This window comes from Cebus imitator, unplaced genomic scaffold, assembly GCF_001604975.1.
Source record: "Cebus imitator isolate Cc_AM_T3 unplaced genomic scaffold, Cebus_imitator-1.0 Scaffold122, whole genome shotgun sequence".
Taxonomy (NCBI): domain Eukaryota; kingdom Metazoa; phylum Chordata; class Mammalia; order Primates; family Cebidae; genus Cebus; species Cebus imitator.
In genome coordinates this window covers 1,787,389-1,808,282 of record NW_016107437.1, presented here as the reverse complement: position 1 = coordinate 1,808,282, position 20,894 = coordinate 1,787,389, and the positions used below count along the sequence as shown (strand labels likewise).

Sequence of the window (20,894 nt, the reverse complement as noted above, 5' to 3'; positions counted from 1 at the left end):
GCTGCAACTACGTGACATGTGAGGGATAAAGAGACTCATCAAGACCGTCACTGGCCTTCTGCTGAGTCCTCACGATAACTCTGGAAAGGCAGAAACATTCTTCTTAACAAATGAAGACACACAGTAGCTCAGAGCAGACAAGAAGCAACATACCCTCTGCTACATGTTTGACAAACTCACTCCTGCATTTCTCCCATGTCTTGCCATGGTCAGGACCACCTGCCCCAGCCCAGCAGGCCACAAGGTCATGAAACAATGTTAAGAGGTGACAGCTAAGGTTCTCAAGGGGCTCCAAGGCCCCCATGATCTGGCTCCTGCCAGCACCCCCAGTCTCATCGCATCCCACTGTGGGCTCCAGCTTCAATCACCACCGTGGAGGTGCCAGAATGTGCCACATCTCTCTGGACCTGTGCCTCCCTATCTGGTGTCTGTCCCACTTCCTGCTCCAGGAGGGATTAGTGACCTGACCTAATGCTGCTTGAATAAGGGCCTGAGCCACACGGCCTGCCTCTGTCTCTTTACTTTGCCTTCTAGACTCTGATCCCTTCAGGACTGGGGCTGTGTTTTTGACGTCCCTGTGTCCTAAGCAGAGCTAGTAGATCTAAAGAAGGCAGTGTGGGAAGCAGTGGGTCAGAGTGTCTAAGAGTCTAGGTTCTGGGGGCCACACTGCCTGGGCCGACTCATGGCCCAGGTACTCACTAGCCGGGTGACCTTGAGCAAATCAGTGGACCTCTCCATGCCTCAATTTCTTCTTCTGTGGGCCGGGTGCAGTGGTTAACACCTGTAATCCCAGCACTTTGAGAGGCTGAGGTGGGCGGATCACTTGAGTCCAGGAGCTCGAGACCAGCCTGGGCAACATGGCAAAACCCCATCTCTACAAAAAATATAAAAATTAGCAGAGTGTCGTGGCACACGCCTGTAATCCCAGCTACCCAGGAAACTGAGGTGGGAGGATCACTTGACCTCAGGAGGTGGAAGTTGCAGCAAGCTGAGATGGCACCACTGCACTCCACCAGAGTGACAGAGTGGGACCCTGTCTCCAAAAAAAAAAAAAAAAAATCTTCCTTTGTAAAATGAGGATAATAACAATGTAAATCTCTTACGATGATTATAGAATTAAAGAAGAAATCCACATAAAGAGCTGATTTAAATTGATCTACTTCATAACAGAGGCTATGCATTCACAAAAGTGGTAAGACAAATCCTGATGAACTGTGAACCAAAAGAAAGCAGAGTGTGGGCCAGGTGTGGTGGTGCATATCTGTAACTCCAGCACTTTGGGAGGCCAAGGCAGGAGGATGGCTTGAGGTTAGGAGTTCAAGACCAGCTTGATTAACTTAACAGGACCTCATCTCTATAAAACATTTACAAAATTAACCTGTAATCCTAGTACTTTGGGAGGCCAGGGTAGGCACATCATGAGTCAGGAGCTCAAGACCAATCTAGCCAATATGGTGAAACTCCAGCTCTACTAAAACTACAAGAATTAGCCAGGCATGGTGGCACATGCCTGTAGTTCCAGCTACTCGGAAGGCTGAGGCAGAAGAATTGCTTGAACCTGGGAGGTGGAGGACGCAGTGAGCCGAGATGGTGGTGCTGCACTCTAGCCTGGGAGACAGGGCAGCACTCCATTTAAAAAAAAATTAGCTAGGTACGGTAGTTTGCGCCTGTAGTTCCAGCTACTGATGCTGAGGTGGGAGGATGGCAGCAGCCCAGGAATTCAAGGCTGTGGTGAGGTATGATCGCACCACTGCACACAGGCACTCCAGGCTGGATCACAGCTCTTTGTAGCCACCAAAAAAAACAGCAGAGTGGAACCCAAAGAAGCCGTGCTCAGCGTTCAGGCCTCTGGACCTTTTTGGCTCAGGGGCTGGGGGGATCTTCCAGGCAGGGCCTTCTAGGCACAGGATGCTGTAGCCCTGGCTGGGGGTGAGCATGTCAGCATCAGGAAGCAACATACAGACATTTGACAGAACCAGTCCTCCAGTGAAAGCTGATGCCAGAACGCCCAGTGCAAACACTGCCACCCACTAACAGAATCGTGCGCCTGGCTGGAGCACATGGAAGGAAGGCGTCAGTGGCCAGGACAGGGTGGGTCCTGCGGTGAGGCTTGTGGGTTTGGTCAGACAGTTGGAAATGTAGATTGACTCAAGACACATGGTCCCACTTCCTCTGCACCCCCAGGCCTCTGAGGCAGAATCACCAGCTGTGGGGAGGAAGGTTCAGACTCCTCATGTCTGAGGTGCAAATGACAGGTCATTCCTGCTTTGCAAAATCCAAAAGTGAAACACCTCTGTCACACACCAATTAACGCAGATGATACAGGCTGACAGGGGGAGCTGCATTCAATGAATTCCTCTACACTATCCACAAATATTCATGTCTCCAGGGAATGATTTTCTAGGAAAAGGTTATGGTGCTTTCTAAGAAAGAAACTCTGATCTTACCGGGAGATAAAATACCATGAACAGCCTTGCAAATTCTTCTTCCTAGAGCGCCTGCTTCAGAAAAAAAGGGCTGATAACAGAAGCACACACTGCAGCTGTTCTAAGAACTAATCTCTTCACACACATCTCTCCTGCAGCTGGCGTGATGCATATTTCATTTAACTGTGTCCCAAGAGCAGGGAGATGCCTTAATATCACACTATCTCTAGGAGCCCTGAGGCCGCTGGACTAAGATTTCACACCAACCTCACCTGCACTGGATGTACCGTGCTCACCTGCCACGATTCACAGAAACCTGAGCTCAGGGCTTGAGTCTGTCTATGTCGGTGAAGGCTACCTGCCTGCAGCCAACATTTGGTGGCAGATGCAATGGAATGCCAAATCCCACTTTCCAAAGAGCAACACGCTTTGGAAAGTCATGGCTGGTGGCAAGTGTGTGCTCTCTATCTGCTATCTAAGCTGTGTTGAGGGCAGGGTCTTGACTTTGACAAAGAGGCCCTTTCCTGCCTGGTCTGGGAGTGGTTCTGGAGAACAGTGGCCCAGGAAACGCCAGGTCTTGCACTCACTCACCCGCCGGGTCTTCTCCACATCGCCACACGGCAGGCGCTTCACAAAGTCAATGCCCGTCAGCGGCGTGCCTGTTGGGGGCAGCAGGATGGAGGCATCCATCATGAGATATTCCACGTTCATGGGCTTCATCTAGAAGAGACATCACAGGAAACCTCAAAGCAGGTCCCTCGCTTGGGAGTAGGAATGGGCCGGGGGAGGCTCCTTGCCTTCACCCGCAATTACTAAACATAAATGAGTAATCTAAACCCTGGATTTACACGGAGGTAAAGCCCAGAGGCAGCCAGATAAGGGAGCAATATGCCTTCTGGTTTTATAAGTCGCAGATTTTTCCTTTAATTAACGCAGCAGCTCAGATCCTTGAGAAGTTGCCTCCTTGCTTGCTCCTCCTGGCATTCCCTCTCCACCTCAGCAGGGACAGGGATTCTCAGCAGGAGGCTGAGCATGCTTTATCCTGTAGCTGCAAGCCCACCTGCCACCTGCCTCCTTCTCTCTGTCCCTCAGTGATGATGATAACAGCTGTGGCGATGGCAGCTTCTCTTTAACAAGAGCTGACTACAGGACAGGCTGTGACCTAAGAGCTTTTGAGGAGCTGCTTCCCACTTTGCTGATGAAGGAACAGTCTCAAAGAAGCAGAAAAATGGATCCAAGGTCACTCAGCTGGTGGGTGGCAGAGCCAAGACATGAGCCCAGGCTTGCCCTTCTCCAGGTCCTCTGTGATTCCCATCCTAGGGCCAATGTTCCTCCTTCCTTCCTCGTCTCCTTCACCTCTTACCCAGAATAATAAAACACAATAATTTTTGGAGTATCTACTAAGCGCCAGGCACCTGCTGGGATCACCTCCTGCTGGACGACAGGTGATGGCGCCCCATCATGAAGGGACCCTGAGCTTAGAGGACGAAAGGTGCATGGCCACGGCACTGGGCCAGAGCTGACTGCCTCTTTGCACACCACCTCTGCGAAGCGTTCTTTCATGACTAAGACACAAGGGGACACCCCCTCCCCGCCACCATTCCCAGATATCTGCTGCATCGGTAGTGGTAATTGACGCACACGTATTCCTGAATGCCAATACTTCATTTCCATGGCATCATGGAGGAAGGGTAAGCTTTCTACAGCCTTCGTTTTACTCTTTCAAACATCACAAGCTTTCCTTGTGTCTTCTCTTTTCAGAAAGTGGCCTTCAAACACACTATACTTGCCCTCTCCTACTAGGTACAGTTAACCACACAGGGCAAGGATACAATGAGGGCCCAGCTGCCCAGATACCCGGTGCTGCAGTTTGAATGTGTACCCAAAGCTCACGTGTTGGAAACTTAATCCCCAGTGTGACAGTGTTGAGAGGTAGGGCCTACGAAGACAGGATTAGGTCTCATGAATGAAGTAATGTTATCGGTGCAGGTGTGGCTCAATTTTGGTGAGAGTGGATCTGTTATAAGAGGGAGTTCTGTCCCCACTTGCTCTGTCTTGCCCTCCTGCCTTGCACCATGGGATGGTGTGGCAAGAAGGCCCTCATCAGATGCCAGCACATTGATACTGGACTTCCCAAACTCCAGAACTATAAGAAATTTCTTCTCTTTATAAATTAGGCTGTGGTTTTCTGGTATAGCTGCAGAAAACAGGCTGAGACATCGGTGAACGGGCCAGGGGGGCAAGGTTTTCTTTTGGACGCTTTTAAGTACTTTCCTCCAGAGGCCTGAGGTCCTCCACTCCAAATCTTCTATCCCAGCAGGGGTGGCAGCTCCTGCCTCACTCAATCACTTGTAGCTCCCTTCCCCGCTACTCCCACTGCCCCCACAAACTTCCCAGTGAACCCCTCAAGCCTGCTGGGGGCAGAGCTAGACCATCACCTCACTGCACCTTTTGCATTAAACCAGAGGCAATCAGGGAAACAAAGGAAGGGTCACAAGTCATGGCCTGATTCTGACGAAGCCTCCGAGGGCCCGTCCCCCCTCCTTCCACTCAGAAGCTGTATTCGATGAGGGCTGATTTGCAGATACAAATCTCCAGAACTGTAAGAAATTTCTTCCAACAAATCTGCAAATCAGCCCTCATCCTTCAGGGTGTGGCACCCTTATATTTCTCTGGAACGTCAAGCATTGTATAGGACAGACAATACATGTTTGATTAAAACAAACAAACAAACAAAAGCCTGGAAGCTCTCCACGGTAGGAGGAGGAGGAAATGAGTATTTGTGGTGTGCGGACTCAACATGAGGCCTTTTGTTGGCTTTATCATACCCAGCCTGGATGGCACTGTGGCAGGGACCCTATCCTATGGATTTAGCACCTATCATGAACCAGGCATTGTGCTAGAGGCTTTGCATACATTAATTTATCACAATATCCCTACAACATCCCTCCTAAAAAAAAAAAAAAAAATCAAGGCTCAGAATTTAAGCAACATACTCAAGGTTGCACTGTCAAGAGTAGACACTGAGCAGGGGTTTAGGAGCCCAAGCTTTTCCACATGGCCAAGTGCCATAGGAGCCTGACATTTCTAAACAGGAAACCAAACTGGAGGGAATGACATTGCAGGAGGATGTCTCAGGGGTAAGAGGAAATGGCAAACGACAACTGAATCCCTTCCACTCTAGTGAATGGTCTGAAGGGTAGAAGACTGAGCCACTCTCTAGGGAACTGGAGGAATGATTAGGGGCTGTGAATGTGCAGCCCACGGGGGCCTGGCACAGGGCGCCGCTGGGGCATTTCTGGAGATGACTTATGCCAGTTACACCTTTCCCTTGAAAAGACTCCATGGCAGTCTCAGACAGGCAGTGACAGAGGACGTGGTGAGGGCCCCGCTGTCTAGATTCCTGGGGTACGGGCAGGGAAGCCAAGGAGCCAATTAGGGCATGCTATCTTTTTCTTTTTGACACTTTAAACACTTAGGTTTATTATCAACTTCCCAAATCACACACGCTTTGGTGGGTAATATCCACAAGAAGGATCATTTATCATGTATTTATGGAGTACCTAGCCAAGGGGAGGTGCTGGGATACAGAGACAAACACGCAGACTAGAGAAAGCTGGATCTTCCGAACCGATGGCTTCCCACGATTCTGGCTGCTGGAGGAGGAAGGAGGCCCATGCTGGCACTGCAGATCGGAGGAAGAGCTCCATGCTGGAACATTCCAGTGGAGCAGCAAACAGGGAGGCAGGGACATAATACATGGAGAAGCACGGGGGAATGGGCTGTCCTGCTCTGGAAGCCTGGCCCTGCCACTCACTGGTCGGGCAGATTTGGGGACATCACTAGACCTCTGTTTCCTCATTGGCAAGTAATACGCTTTGGCTCTGTGTCCCCACCCAAATCTCAACTTGAATGGTAACAATCCCCACATGACAAGAGTGGGACCAGGTGGCAGTAATTGAATCATGGGGGCGGTTTTCCTTATGCTGTTGTCATGATATTGAGTTCTCATGAGATCTGATGGTTTTCTAAGCATCTGGCACTTTTTAATCCTTGCACTCATTCTCTCTCCTGCCACCCTGTGAAGAGGTGCCTTCCACCATGATTGTAGGTTTCCTGAGGCCTCCCCACAGTGGAACTGTGAGTTAATTGAACCTCTTCTCTTTATAAATTACCCACCTTGGGTATTTCTGCATAGCAGCATGAGAACAGACTAATTTAGCAAGAAAGGGACAAAGGCAGTAGCTATTACCATGGGTTGGCACGAGGATGAAGACATGTAATCTGTACCACATATTGTATACATCCAGCACCAAGTAACTCCTCAATAAAATGATACTGCTCCCAAATTACTATTCCTAGCAGAGACTCTTCGTGACTCATTTGACACCTCCCATCCCAGGGGGAGTAAATATAGTTTGAAATTTTAACAGTGATGGGGATTACAAGACACCATTCTAAATCTGCTTCCCCATCAATCTGTGCTATTTGGTGAGAAAGCCCTAAGTAAAAAACCCCCCTCTGGGATGGGCAGGGTGAGCTTGGCAGGAACACAGGCACATGCCAGCCCAAGTGTGTCCCAGCTCCTCACTTACTGTCATGCTCCTGTACTCATCTTCAAACATGTCCAAAAAAATGTCTTCTCCCTAAAAAGAAAAGAAGGGTTGGAAGAGGATATTATTCATACTTTTTTTTCCATAAACAACAGAGTATTATAAACTCTAGTTCGTGGCTTTGGGGGCCATCTGCTTCTCATTAGTGAGTTCTCGTAAATCACCAGGAAGTAAAATACACACGTGAACACAAACACACATGCTCAAATGACAGACCAAATATCAAATTGCACTACTCAAAATTTTCTCCTTTTTTTTTTTAAGTACATGGAGAGTTCTTGTGTCAAAGCAGTTAGTTAAAAAGCAACAACAAAAATAATACTATGTAGAATTAAAACATCGAAAAGGCTAATATTTCAAGTGTTTAACATCATCTGTTTGTCGAGAATGACTGGAGAAATGGAAAATCCTGGCTAAATTACCATATTAAAAATACGAGCCTCCACACCTCTGGAAGGAGAGTATAATTAAATAAGGTTAGCATTACCCCATGTTTATGGGGAACATGGCTTGTTCCATTTGTTTTTGAGGAGTGCCTTTGGGGGTTATGTCATTCCTCAGGGTCATGACTGCCCAGGAGGTCCCCTTTAAGACAGGGTGGTGGGCATAAACTTGGCTCTGAGACACATAACCAAATCCAGCTTTACACCTCTCGCCTCTTTGTCATGCAAGAGTGGCGTGACAGTCCAACTCTGTTTGGGGTACTGTGAAGATGAAATGAGTTAATGCACATAAAATGCAAGGAGGCACAGAGCTTGTCCCTCAGTCAGGGGTGGGTCAGTGTGAGGACTCACTGTCATTACAATCTCTACTGGATAATGACCATTACAACAACTGCTCCATCTCTCTCAGAAGTTCTGAAACACACACACACACACACACACACACACACACACACACAGTTGGGTTGGAAAAGGGAATAGATCCTTTTTACGTTTTTTCAGTTGTCAGAACTACAACTAAATTTAAATATTCTTGTGTGATATAAGTACCACCATCAGAAAAGACAATTCCTGAAAACACCTAAAAACTGCTGCAAAATTATACTTAGGGTATAATAAATGTTATAGAATAAAATTAAGAAAAATCTGGGTTGGGAGAAGGGATCCAGAATTTAAATAGAGCTCTCCTTTTGTTAATAATAAAGAATAACCTCTGGGAAAATGCCTACCTATATGTCTTTCTGGTTTTGCAATCCAAAGCTTTCCAGGGGACATAAACTTAGGGCAGTTATACTGGCAAGAGGCTCAAAGATGACTAATGCAACCCTGAGGTTTCTGCTTTCTTGTGGGCTTTGCTAGTAGGGGTGTATCCTCAGTTGCAGGCCAAGTGTGGTCTGGGATATTCTAAGGGGAAAGTGGGATTTCCTCCTCAGGGTGTGGGGGCCCATGCCCTTGTCTGGGTATGTCCACTGTTGGGCTGGATGGGGTCATCTAAGCCTGGCAAGGTGGATCCCCAAATTATATAACTTTGTTTTATCTCAACAAACACTGACAATAATGGATAGTGGCTTAAAAAGATTCCTGCAAAGAAACAGCAGCTTCAACAGGACTTGAATAACTAAAGTACAGGGGACAACAAGGAAATGGCAGTGTTGCCACCATCGTCAGCCGCGTTAAGAAGGGAAGCCATCACTCGCAGGATCTGCAGACACCTGATCTGGGGGCTGGCAAATTAGAAAACGACTATTTGACCTGTGGATTAATCCACCATGGCTGACGAGTGATGAGCCCTGCTTGAAAGACACACGAGGCTGGCAAGGCCTGAGGGTTTCTGCTCCCCATGCCTCCCAAATTCATATGTTGAAATCCTAATCCCCAAGGTGATGGAACTAGTAGGTAGGGCCTTTGGGTGGTGATTAGGTGGTCCAGTAAGATGGTGCCATCTGAGAAAGTGAGCCTTCCATCTATGAGAAAGTGGGCCTTCACCAGATATCAAATCTGCCTTGATCTTGGACTTCCCATCTTCCAGAACTGACAGAAGTAAACTTCTATTGTTTATAAGCTATCCAGTTTACAGTATTTTGTTTTAGCATCCTGAATGGACTAAAACATATGCCTTATAGAGCTAAAACAAAATCATCATAATTAGATATTTTCAAAACCATCTGGAGCCTGAAGACAAAGCTCTGCAAATTTTTCAGATACTGGAAGTCATGGTGGCACTTTACAGAATCTCAATAAACTTAATAAAGGTTTAGAAGCCTGTATAAGGTTCCTTAGCACATACTCATGTAAATAATATGCATGTATATAGTTCATAAATTGATAGGTAACTCATAATTTTATATGTGTAAGCACATATAACTCATGAACATAAGATCATATATATATAATTTACTCACATGTGTTTATATGCACATAGTTCATAATTTACATATAATTATTCCCAAATAAACAAATCCATGTATAACTGAGAAACAAACTATCATATACTGGAGCTGAGTCCTCAAAAATTTTACTGATAAGAGCATGGGCAGAAAAAAGTTTAGACATTGCTGCCTTAGAGACTATAAAATTGAGCATTTTTATTCAGTAACTACAGGCATAAAAAATAACTGAAGACACATAACATTTATCTGCATAGAACCAGACATCACACTCCTGCTTCTACAAGACCCACCATGCTGCCGTCCATCTGTGCTCTGCCAATTACCTTATAAAAATGTCGTACAAGGTGAACACTTTCTTCTCTCGCACCCTGTAAAAGAGAAGGAAGGTATGAAGGAGGCAGCTCTCATCTAGGTGAGCAAGTTGGGCAAACTACAAATTCCAAAATATGAGTGTGTATAAAACAGATGTGGACTAATAACCTTAATGTAAAAAACACTTTTTTCCCTTTTGTTGAGACGGAGTCTTGTTCTGTTGCACAGGCTGGAGGGCAGTGGCGCAATCTCGGCTCACTGCAACCTCCGCCTCATGGGTTCAGGCAATTCTCCTGCCTCTGCCTCCCAAGTAGCTGAGATTACAGGCACCTGCCACCATGCCCAGTTAATTTTTGCATTTTTGGTAGAGACAGGGTTTCACCATGTTGGCCAGGCTGGTCTCAAACTCCCGACGTCAGGGGATCTGCCCATCTCGGCCTCCCAAAGCACTGGGATTACAGGTGTGAGCCACTGTGCCTGGCTTATAAAATAATTCTTAATGAGAGAGTTCAAAATAAAAACAGGGAAAGGATACGTAATTCGACTGTAATGACATGAGAAGCTGTTAATATACAGCTCATTGGGGGAAAATGGGTTATAAAATAAGGCCATTATGACTCCTTTCTTAGCTTATTTTTTAAAGACAGGATCTCAATCTGTGGACCAGGCTAGAGTGTGGTGGTGCAGTCATAGCTCATTGCAGTCTCAAACTCTTGGGTTCAGGTAATCTTCCAGCCTCAGCCTTCTGAGCAGCTGGGACCACAGGTGTGTCTTGGCTAATGTTTTTGTTTTTGTTTTTTTTTTTTACAGACAGTGTGTCAGTATGCTGTCCAGGCTAGTCTCAAACTCTTGGCCTCAAGTGATCCTCTCACTTCAGCTTCTCAAAATGTTGGAATTACAGGCATGAGCCACTGCACCTGGCCCAACTACATTTGTGTAAGACAAAAAATTCATTTATACATATGTGTACATATATACTTATACATACATATATACATACTTAGTTTTCATTTACATATATGCAAACATATTTCATTTACATATATACATATTTGCATATGTTTACACATGACATATGTAAACATATACTTACACTGTATATTTTCACATTGTATATATAAATAGAATTCTTTTCATATGTAATTATTTGCTTATATAATACTTAAATATATATTTATTTACCTATATGTGTGTATATATACACGTGTGTGTCTGCACAGACACAGCCAAAGTGTCAACTATAGTTGTTACTTTTACCTCTCTACTTCCTAAATTTTCTAAAATAAACACAGAAAATAAGAGGAGGGTAACATAAAAGCTACTGAAAATTTAATGAATGTATATTTTAAGCACAAAAACCATCATCAGTGTGTGTATATGCGTGAATATGTCTCTATGTGCATAAAATTTTTGTAATACTAAAGGAAAAATTCTGAGGACAAATACAGAACCAAACAGCTGCGACAGAAACTACTAAAACTCAATTAACTGGACTCTTCAGTGAGTCTCGGCAGAGCAGGCCCTGCAACTTCTAGCTAGTGACTGATGACACCATGGGCCAGGGCTCCTATCTGGATGCCAGCAGTTGCCCTCCCATCCTCCTGTCCCTCTCCCTTGGCCCCTGTACAGGAAGGAGGAGGGGAGAGGGCATCACCTCCAGGCAGGCCAGGTGCACATCCTTCATGATGCAGCCAGCAATTGTGAGGACTTGCTGCTTCAGAAGCAGGCAGCTCAGCTCCAGCGTTGCCAGCCGGATCTTCCCATCTGCAGAGCACACTAGGGTAAGCCTTGCACACCCACGGTGAAACACCCTGCAGCCCAAGGCTCCTGCCTATCCATGTCGAGGTCAGCAGGTCAGGTGATAGACCAACTGCTCATGGCTCCCAACATCCAGTAGGGACACAGAGGGAACCCCCATGCTAAAACCATTCCCAATCAGTTAGAACTCAATGTTCCCCATCAAAACTGCTTATACCAAATACTTCCCTGAAGCCCATTTACTGGCAGGCAGTAGAGGAAAAAGGGTGACTAAACACTACTGAGTCCTGGAGAGTGGCCCTGCACCCCGATTTCCTTTAGAGAGCTGCCAGTCCCACTCTGGTCATGTGATTTGGGTGGAGCTGGTCCTCCTTGCCCCCCTTCCAGGGTTGGGCACATCACCTGGCCAGATGGTGTGCTCCATTTCCTCGGTCCCAGTGACGAGGTAAGAACCAGGCAAGGAAGTCACACAGCCAGTATGGCTCAACCTCGCAATTTGCTAGAAACTCTGGGTAAGAAAAATTCTCCTTGTACTGGGCTGAGCAGAGGACTGTGGTGAGCCTCTGAGGGGCACTAGCATTATAATCTATCGACCACCTCTTCACCTTTGCCAGCATTTTCCATCTTTGTCAAGTACTCTGCAAATACCACTTTGAGATCTGTCTTCCAACTAGACTGTCCAAAGCTAAGCATCTCTCACAGAGCAAGTCTAGAGTCTCGGTGGAGAAAGGGCTAGCTGGGGGGTTTGGCATTTATCTTGTCAACCCAGAAGGTGGCAGAGACCAAATGTAGAAAAATACTGTTTGAGCCCCTGGATCCAACTTTGCCTGAAGCTAGGCCTCAGCAGACTTTAAAAGGCAACACAGCTTTATCTGTCTGTGTGTACTATTTAAGCTGGAGTGAGCTGGGTTTCCATCAAGTGCAACAGAGCTCTTAAACAGCTTACTTACTATGCTCTTACTTACTACTGTGAGCCAGGTAAAGTGTGGAGCACCTTATATACACCTCCTCAAGGAATCTCTATAAAAACCTGTTGCAATGAGTGCTCCAAAGACTGAGGCTCAGCAAAGTGAAGTGACTCATCCAGGGTCTCATAGCGGGGCAGTGGTAGACTGCAGGTGCTTAGGGCGCCAAAACCCACACGTGGCATCTCTCCTAGAAGCATCTGTAACTGACTGACTTAAGGGCAACTGCTCTTATGCAAACTCCTCTGTGGGTCTTTAAAGTTTATTTCTGGGGAAAGGTCCCACTGTGGAAAGGAGGTCGTCCTCACGTTATGCCTCTAAGGCCTTGGAAACATCAGAGACCACGATGGGTCACTGGGAAAAAAACTAAAGGCAGATATACCCCTCTGCCCACCTCCCTGCCCGTCCCTTTAATGCCTTGTAAGTCAGGTGAAAATACGCGAGAAAAGGGATTCTGCTTAAAAAATGAAAAAGTGCTATCACGAAAGATAAGTCTTCCTAAACATAATACAAGATGCAGGGACCATCAAGGAGAAGGCTGAGTGGTCTCAGCTCCACCAGGTCTCACTACCCCACCCCGCCCAGCCCAGCACTAGCGTACCCTATCTTCACCTGCCTCTTCCAAGTGAGTTTTGCTCCAAGCACAGTCTCACTCCTACCTGTTCCCATACCTACCCGCAACTGTTGCTGCTAACAAAACTCTGTCTTCTGCTATACTGGCCCCTTAAACCTTTCGAACTTTCTCCCCTCACGTCACTCCCAGCCTAGTTCTTTCTCACAGTATTGCCTTGGGCCACCGGGAGTGGGGAGCGCAGTGACAAACACTGGCAGTCTCAGCAAAGGAAGGGCGGGGTATGGAAGGAGAAGAAAGAAGCTTCCAAGTGGCAGGGGGTGGGATGGAAAAAGGAGACCCAGAGCTAAAGGTACAGTCCTAGCAGGCAGGAGGGCTGTCCCAGGATGCAGGGCTTGAGGGGCTGAGGGAGTGTCTGGGATTGGCCCGGAAACTCATAAGGCTCAGGCCTAGCACCCAGGGCTCTGGCTCCCAGTGGGGCCTGCTCCCTATGACTGTGTAGCCCTGTGGACAGACAACACCCCAAGTGGGCACCTGGCTGGGCAGCATTGTTCATGATCCTGATGAGCCTTTCAGCCAACGGATGGTTGTAGGTGTTCTTCTCTGCCACATTTGGCACTGGGAGCTGGATTCGTTCTAATTTCTCAGGATCCATGCCTGGAACAGAGAAGGACGTAAGCGGAGCTGCCTCCTGACTGCATGACCTCCTCGTCCTGAGAGACCCTGTGGAGTACGGTGTCCTCAACTTCAGCCACATATGTTCCCTCTTGATTTCTTTTCTTTCTTTTTCAAGTTTTTAGTAGAGATAGGGTTTCCCCATATTTCCCAGGCTAGACTTGACCTCCTGAGTTTCCCCAAAGTGCTGGGCCTCCCAAAGTGCTGGGATTGCAGGTGTGAGCCACCGTGCCTGACCCTCTTGGCAGCTGCTGTCATGACTGGTTGCTGTTGGTGCCAGAACTTACCGTGGAGCTCTCTGTAAACTTACTGAAGTTACATAAATGTATTTTATTATTTATGTAAATAATAAAATGTATTAACTTACATAATACATAAATGAACTTACATAAATGTATTAAGACATACATTTTCTATCACTACTTATAAAACAGGAAATCAGGATTGATGTAATAATTGCCAGTAATAATTTTTTAAAAATCAAAAAGTGTTTTTACATTCCAGCCAATGACTGTCAACTCCCTACTCATGGTGACCCAAGGCCTGATCTTTGTTAAAAAGGGCAGTTGGCAGGTACTTAATAGTGTTGGAGAGGAGCTAGCCCCAAATGGTGACATTCTCCCCGACATAGCAGAGGAATGGGAACGGAGAAGAAAAGGGGGTAACCATCTCGGAGCACAATTCACAGCCACTGCGTGCCAGGTCTGTGGGCCACCTGAGGCCACTCCCGTATTAGGCACCTTCTATACCTGGGAAAACTGAGACCTAGAGAAACAGAGACTAAACACGAAGGAAACTACAGTCATCCCCAACAATTGTGCCCTTTAGCTTTTCACAACAAACTCAAAAGGTGGGCCCCACCCTCAACACACACAGGAGGAATCAGGTTCTGAGCCAGGTGAGGCAGAGGCCACCCCTGCCCCTGAGGATGGCGTTGGCAGAACGAGACTGAGCTAAACCTTTCTCACAGAACTGTGCATACACGAGGTTGGCACAAAAGTAACTGCGATTTTTGCCATTAAAAGCAACTGCAAAAACCGCAATTACTTTTGCGCCAACCTAATACAATGACACCAGTACAGCAGACATCTATCATTAGGAGGCCAGGAAATCATTTATCCTCCAGTGAAAATTCAACAATTCCTTCTGCGAAAACTAACAGCATTTAAAAGATGAAAGATGAGATGGGGGTGGGGAAGGTGAGCAGGAAAGGAAAAGGGAACAGGCAAGTGTATGACTAAGCCCTGCTGTCATTCCTCCTAAAGAAGCACACAGGACCTGCAGTGACAGAAGACCTGTTGGGCCTACCAGAACAGTTCCCACCTAGGGAAAGGGTCTTCAAGCTCCTTATCTGCTCATCTGACATGGCTCTTGAAAAATACACTTGCAGAAACAAACATCTAGCTTGATCCAAGCTTGGAGAACTGAATGGATTGTTTGTGCTTCAAGCACGTGTTTTCCTGTTATTCTATGAAAGGGGGAAAGGTGGCACTTCTCGGAACTCTTGAAATATGGTCCCTTGAGTACCAGATGACGCTTCATTTAGAACTTTGACAAAATAGTGGAAGATAGCATTGAAGAGCTGATTGTCTGGATTCTAAGTAACTCCTGCACACACACGTTGATGTAATAAGCCATAACAATCTATCTTGCTTTTCTGAATTCCTTCCAGCTCCTACAGAGAGGCTAAGTCATACCAAGGAGATGACCTGGGTAAGGGATGGCCTAAGGGCTTGAGTTCGGTAGTAGTCTCTCTCATGCCCCAAAACGCCTCACAAATGTGGCTTCCTCAATAAATTTGATTGCAGTAAAAATTTAATTTGTGGCTTCTGTATCCCATGTTAATGCTAAATGTGTAACTCTGAAGGATTCTGGCTTATTGAATGGCAAGAAGATTGTCAATTGAATCTTTGTGGCATTTGTTTTTCCCAGAGATGTCAACACTGTCCTAACACCTCTCTACTTGTTAATTTCTGGCCCCTTTGAGAACTGCCAGTCAGTAGTTCTGTAGGGGAATAAAAGCTCCTCTGCATTCCAGGTGCATCGCCCAACTTTATAATCAACCAGCAATCACTCCACTTCAGAGAGGACAGCAGAAAGGGCCCGGCCGCTGGCTCCTTCTAGAACGGGGCCGTGGCCACAGAACCATGGAAAGAGGCAAACTAGGACCAGGTCTTGAATTTCCACAGGGAGGTCCATTTTGTTTCTTTTCTATCACTGTCCCTCCACCTCCTCAGAATTTGTGGACGATGAGGAAATCTGTGGCAAGCTCTTTTCTTGACAGGAGAAAAGCATCCCAGGATGATCCTGACCGTTCTCAACTCTCCATGAATGGAGGGTCCCAGAGGATGGAAACACCTCCCTCTGTGCTGGATTCCAAGTGCAGCCCCTTCCTTTTGTGAGAAAGTTAAGGCCCAGAGAGGTGAGGCTGTTTCCCCAAGACCAGAGAGCAAGTTAGAGACACAGCTCAAACCACCTTCAGATGATCCAAAAGGTGAGCAGGGTCCAGATGGGAAAGGGTGGCAGCACCTACAGAGCCAATCCATCAGGGGTGCCCAGAGTGCCCGCCAACAGCCACCCCTCCATGTCCCTGGGCTCACTGTCTCCTAGGGGGACAGCTGGGTACAGTGGGAATGAGAAGCCTGGGGGTGGGGTGTGGAAAGGACTTTGTTTTGATATTTCACCTTTTTGAATCTCAGTCTCCTCACCTGTGAAGTGGGAATAATTATGGTAACTACCTGTCCCACAACTGGTGTCAGCTTTGAAAGAGAGAGAGCACTGTCACAGGTCAACAATTTTAATTCTCATTATGATGCACAAATGGGAATTTTTAGTTTAAGCATTGCTTAATGCATGGATGACAATTTTTAGCTTGAGCATGGCTTGATGTGTTTCCTTGTCATTCGTGTTATAAAAGGAAAGTTAGGCCAGGTGCAGTGGTTCACATTTGTAATCCCAGCACTCTGGGAGGCCAAGGCAGGCAGATCACCTGAGGTCTGGAGTTTGAGACCAGCCTGGTCTATGTGGTGAAACCCTATCTCTACTAAAAATACAAAAATTAGCTGGGTGTGGTGGCACATGCCTGTAGTCCCAGCTACTCGGGAGGCTGAGACATGAGAATCGCTTGAACCCTGGAGGCAGAGGTTGGAGTGAGCAAAGACCACGCCACTACACTACAGCCTGAGTGACAGAGAGAGCCTCTGTCTCACTTTTAAAAAAATAAAAAAATAAAAAAAAAAGGAAAGTTAGGACAAAAGAACAAAATGAAAAAAAACCTAAGAGCTAAATAGAGGTACAGACAGCCCAAAGGAGGCATGCTGAGCTGCTAGGGACCCCTCTCAGGGGCGAGCTGCTCACGTTGGGTCCTAAAGGATGGACAGGAGTTTGCTTTAAGCCAGACAGTGGGGGCCAGGGCTTGCCAAACCAAGGCAGGACTGCAGGGAGTGGAGCAGAGCCAGGGAGGGGATGGTGAGGTGGAAGGCAGGGGAAGGGACAGGCAAGGCTTTGTGCCAGGATCCTGGAGGGTGATGCAGTGGAGGGACCAGGAGAGGCAGCTCGCGGGCAGTGACATAATCTGGTTGTGTCCTGGCTGACTGTGGGGGTGGTTCCACTCCCCCGGCTGCTCCAAGTGGTCTCCATGCTTCCGGCCCTTTCCCCCAAACTGACCTGGTACTGCCATGCAGTCCATGTGAGGTGGATTTTACCACCAGCCCTGGGAGGCAGAGAGCAGAGGTGATTCCACACAACACACAGCAAAATTATGCAACAGAAACCCCTCTGAACATCTCCCTTCTTTCCCCAAAGCTCCTCCTGAGCCAGGTGCCCCATTCTCTCTCCCCACTCTTCTTCCCACCATGGCCTCTAAAATCCCCTCTGTTACTCTGAACTATCAAGTGTTTTCAAGCAGCCCGTATCATTTACCAAAGTACTTAGTCAAAACAAACAACAACAAAAACCCCAGTCTCTCTGGGGAAGGAGAGTGCCTTTGGAAGGAAGGAGGAGAGGATTCTGCTAAGATGACAAGATTGCCTTCACATGGTACGCCCTGAAGAAATGGTGACCATCAGCCAGGCATGTGACATGTAATGCTTCATTTCATCCTCATGACACTCTGTGAGGTGGGTGATATTATTTTCATTTTACAGATGAGGAGGCTGAGGCTCAAAAAAAGACATGAAGCTTGCCTGAGGTCATGCAGACAGTGGAAAGCCCAGCCCTGAATGCACTCATATGGCTCCTACCTCCATCCTCTCTGCTATGTCCCATGATCCCTGTGGGTTAATTCTCTCTCCCTCCACTTGCCCAATCTATGCGTGTCATGTGATCTAGTGGTGTTCTTGGCACAAGCACAACAGTCTGCAAATTTCTGCTAAATTAATTTTTTTTATAAGTTAAGTAGTTTTCATCAAATTTAGGGCAGAGGATCAGACAAATCTGAAAATTAAGGGGAAACACACATAAAATAGAAGCCACCATATGACAGCTGTGCAGAAAAGCCCAACCATCACCCACACACAAAACAGGTTAGAAAGAAACAGACACTGTCAGCAGTTGGTTACCTTAAGGTGGTATAATCAAAGACAAGTGAAAAAGCAACTTAATCTCATTTTTGTTTTTTATAACAATCATTGCTTCACCATCACTGTTCTTAGGAGAGCATTTAATTTGTGGCAAACATTAGATTTGGGTTTAAATCTCCTTCCTGAAACAACCTGGTGGCTGACGGTTCTGAATGGATAAGGTCAACGTCACTGTGTAACAGGGACATTCGAGTGAAAGGTAAGATGGCACCTGTGTGCAAGGACACACACACACACTTACACACGCTCACGCACATGCATACCCCCTGGTTTTCAGTCACAGAACGGCAGGTTTTGCAGTAGTTTCTTTGCCAGTCATTTCCCTCTGACAGAAATAAACACTGTAGATAATAAATTACTCTACTTGCTTCAACTTTTAAGTGCCTGGTGACAGACAAATTCCAAAGAAACCCTGCTGCACTTCACTGGAGCACTAGCTCATTCTGGCTTCCAGCAGACCACATGTTCCCTGCCCTGCCCACAGCCCTGCCTAAGGGGTCAGAGCCTGAGCTGCCCACTCCAGTCAGAACGGGTGTCTCCTATCCAGAGTGTTGGAGGGCAGAACTCCCAACCCACTCATTCAAAGACCCCAAAACAGAAGGGAAGGGTGTGGTCCACAGTGTCAGTAACTGTTACTAAGCTTCCCTCTCAGTTCTGATATCTGGATTCTTCCCCCTTAGTAGTAGCCCCCATTCAGGGTAGGGATGAAAAAGACCCAGACCAAAGATGCATAAGAAGAATTAAGACAGAAGTGGATAAAGACACCATGAGAACAGCAGGTAAACAATGATCAAATTTTTAAAAAATGTCTCTTGACCACGCAAGGTCTCCTTGGCTGCAGTCACACAAGTATTACCAGCTTTGGAAGGCTATAGAGCAACGATTTTAAAAGCTAACCAGATGTTGGGCTGGTTTCCAATGTACTTCCAATTCAGGTTATGTGTCAGCCAAGATAAAAACAATGCTGTGCCAGCTCTCTGCATGGCAAAACTTCCCTTCATCCTATTACTTTTCAACCTTTGCCATATCACTCATCCATGTTCCAGTAACTTCTTAGCACAACAAAACACAAAACACCAAGAGCCAAAGACTCCTTCCTCCTGGGTTAACAATGACAAATGGAGTGGCAGAAGTAGAAGGCTGGTCACTGAACTGGGGAACTTTCAAGATATGAAAACTTTAAACTCACCCTCATCCCCCCACCTCTGGCCCAGGACTCGGTGGACTTGACAGAAGAGCAAAGGCTGCGTTTTCTATTACAGAAACAAACCAGAATTCATTATGCGGCCCAACTGAATCACAACAAGTGCCTTCTGCCAACCGGTCAACCCTTTCCACTGTGGGATATTCATTTCGGTGCAGCATCTAATCTATTATGATTTACTGGAAGGCCTGAGCTCACATTTGGTTTTTATTCACATGGCTTTTATGTTAAACTGTCTATGAGGAGAAAATCTATGAAAAACAGACAGGTCACCTGGGGTCCTGATTTGCAAGGTAAGGATCTGGAAAAGTGAGGCTGAAGGTCAAATGCAGCCTGACCAGATGCTGCCGCCTAACCAAAAACAAATCAGCCAGCCAACCACCACCACCGAAACCCTACCAAATGCAGACCCTATGCTCATAGGCCAGGACTGAGCATAAGCCAGGTGGCAGCTCCCCGACGAGGAAGCTTCTCCAGGCACCTGAGCCTTGTGGCACCAGACTTGAACTTTTCAGTTTCCTCTCCAAACCTTCTCTACGACCCATGCTCAGTAGTTCTGGCAGTGGCACTGCTATTTGTCACACAGTAAGAGGGGTCAGGAACCTAGGCCTTACCCAGGCTCCTTCCTTCATGCCCCCTCCTTTGAAATCAACCAGAACCCCACATCCCCTAGCTCAGTACCTCTGTCTCCCCATCCTAGTAAATGCACCCCACTGTTGCTGAAGCCAAACTGCAGGAGTCATCTCTGACTCGTCCCCTTCACTCAAGCCCTACATCCAATCTGTCGGCACGTCCTGGCTCTAGCACTGAAGTAATCACAAGCCCTTCCAGTTTCCTCCACTCCCCAGCCAGCAGCCTAATCCAATCCACAGTATCTCTCGCCTGGACAACTGCAACAGCTTCCTAGCAAGTCTCCCGATATTCCCTCCTGCAACTCATCCCTACCCCCAACCTCCGTCATCTACTTTCCATCTGGTAGCCAAGGTCTCTTTTAAAAACTTCCATCTGACCACATCATAGTCCTGCTTTAAAATCCTGTAGGGGTTTCCCACTGCGCTTGGAAAAAAATAGAAATTCCTCTCCATGGCCTTCAAGGCCCTTCATGACTGGCCCCTATCCGCCTGGACAGCCTTGCCTTGGCGCGCTTTCTGCTCCTTCCCACCCCAGGGCCTCCGCACATGCTGCTCCCTTCACCTGGAGTACTCTTGCCCAAGATCTTTGCAGAGCTGGCTCCTTCTCACTCTGTGGGCCTTGGCTCTGCTGGTCCTTCCTCACAGGAGCCCTCCCCCACCACCCTGACTAGCACCTAGTAACCCCCGCAGCACAACCACTGGGCCTCCTCATCACTCCGCCCTGTTCATTTCCTTCTACCACTTGTGGGAGTCACAATCAGTCTTCTGTTTCACTTGAACAAGACTCATCTGGGCTTGTCTGAGTGCCTGTGACAGGGCCTTGCCC

The 20,894-nt window shown here is 47.1% G+C and overlaps 1 protein-coding gene across 7 annotated transcripts in view; it reads right to left on the bottom strand.

The window, feature by feature from the left end:
- The window catches only part of CLEC16A (C-type lectin domain containing 16A), a 226,635-nt gene that overhangs the window by 120,105 nt on the left and 85,636 nt on the right, over window positions 1-20,894 (bottom strand). For all 7 annotated transcript variants that reach the window (XM_017539972.1, XM_037742517.1, XM_017539971.1 and 4 more), the window contains 5 exons: window positions 13,512-13,634; window positions 11,338-11,447; window positions 9,695-9,739; window positions 7,022-7,072; window positions 3,018-3,146 (listed from right to left, as the gene is read on the bottom strand). In XM_017539972.1, coding sequence (XP_017395461.1) covers window positions 3,018-3,146; window positions 7,022-7,072; window positions 9,695-9,739; window positions 11,338-11,447; window positions 13,512-13,634 — 458 coding nt within the window. The remainder of the gene's footprint in view (window positions 1-3,017; window positions 3,147-7,021; window positions 7,073-9,694; window positions 9,740-11,337; window positions 11,448-13,511; window positions 13,635-20,894) is intronic.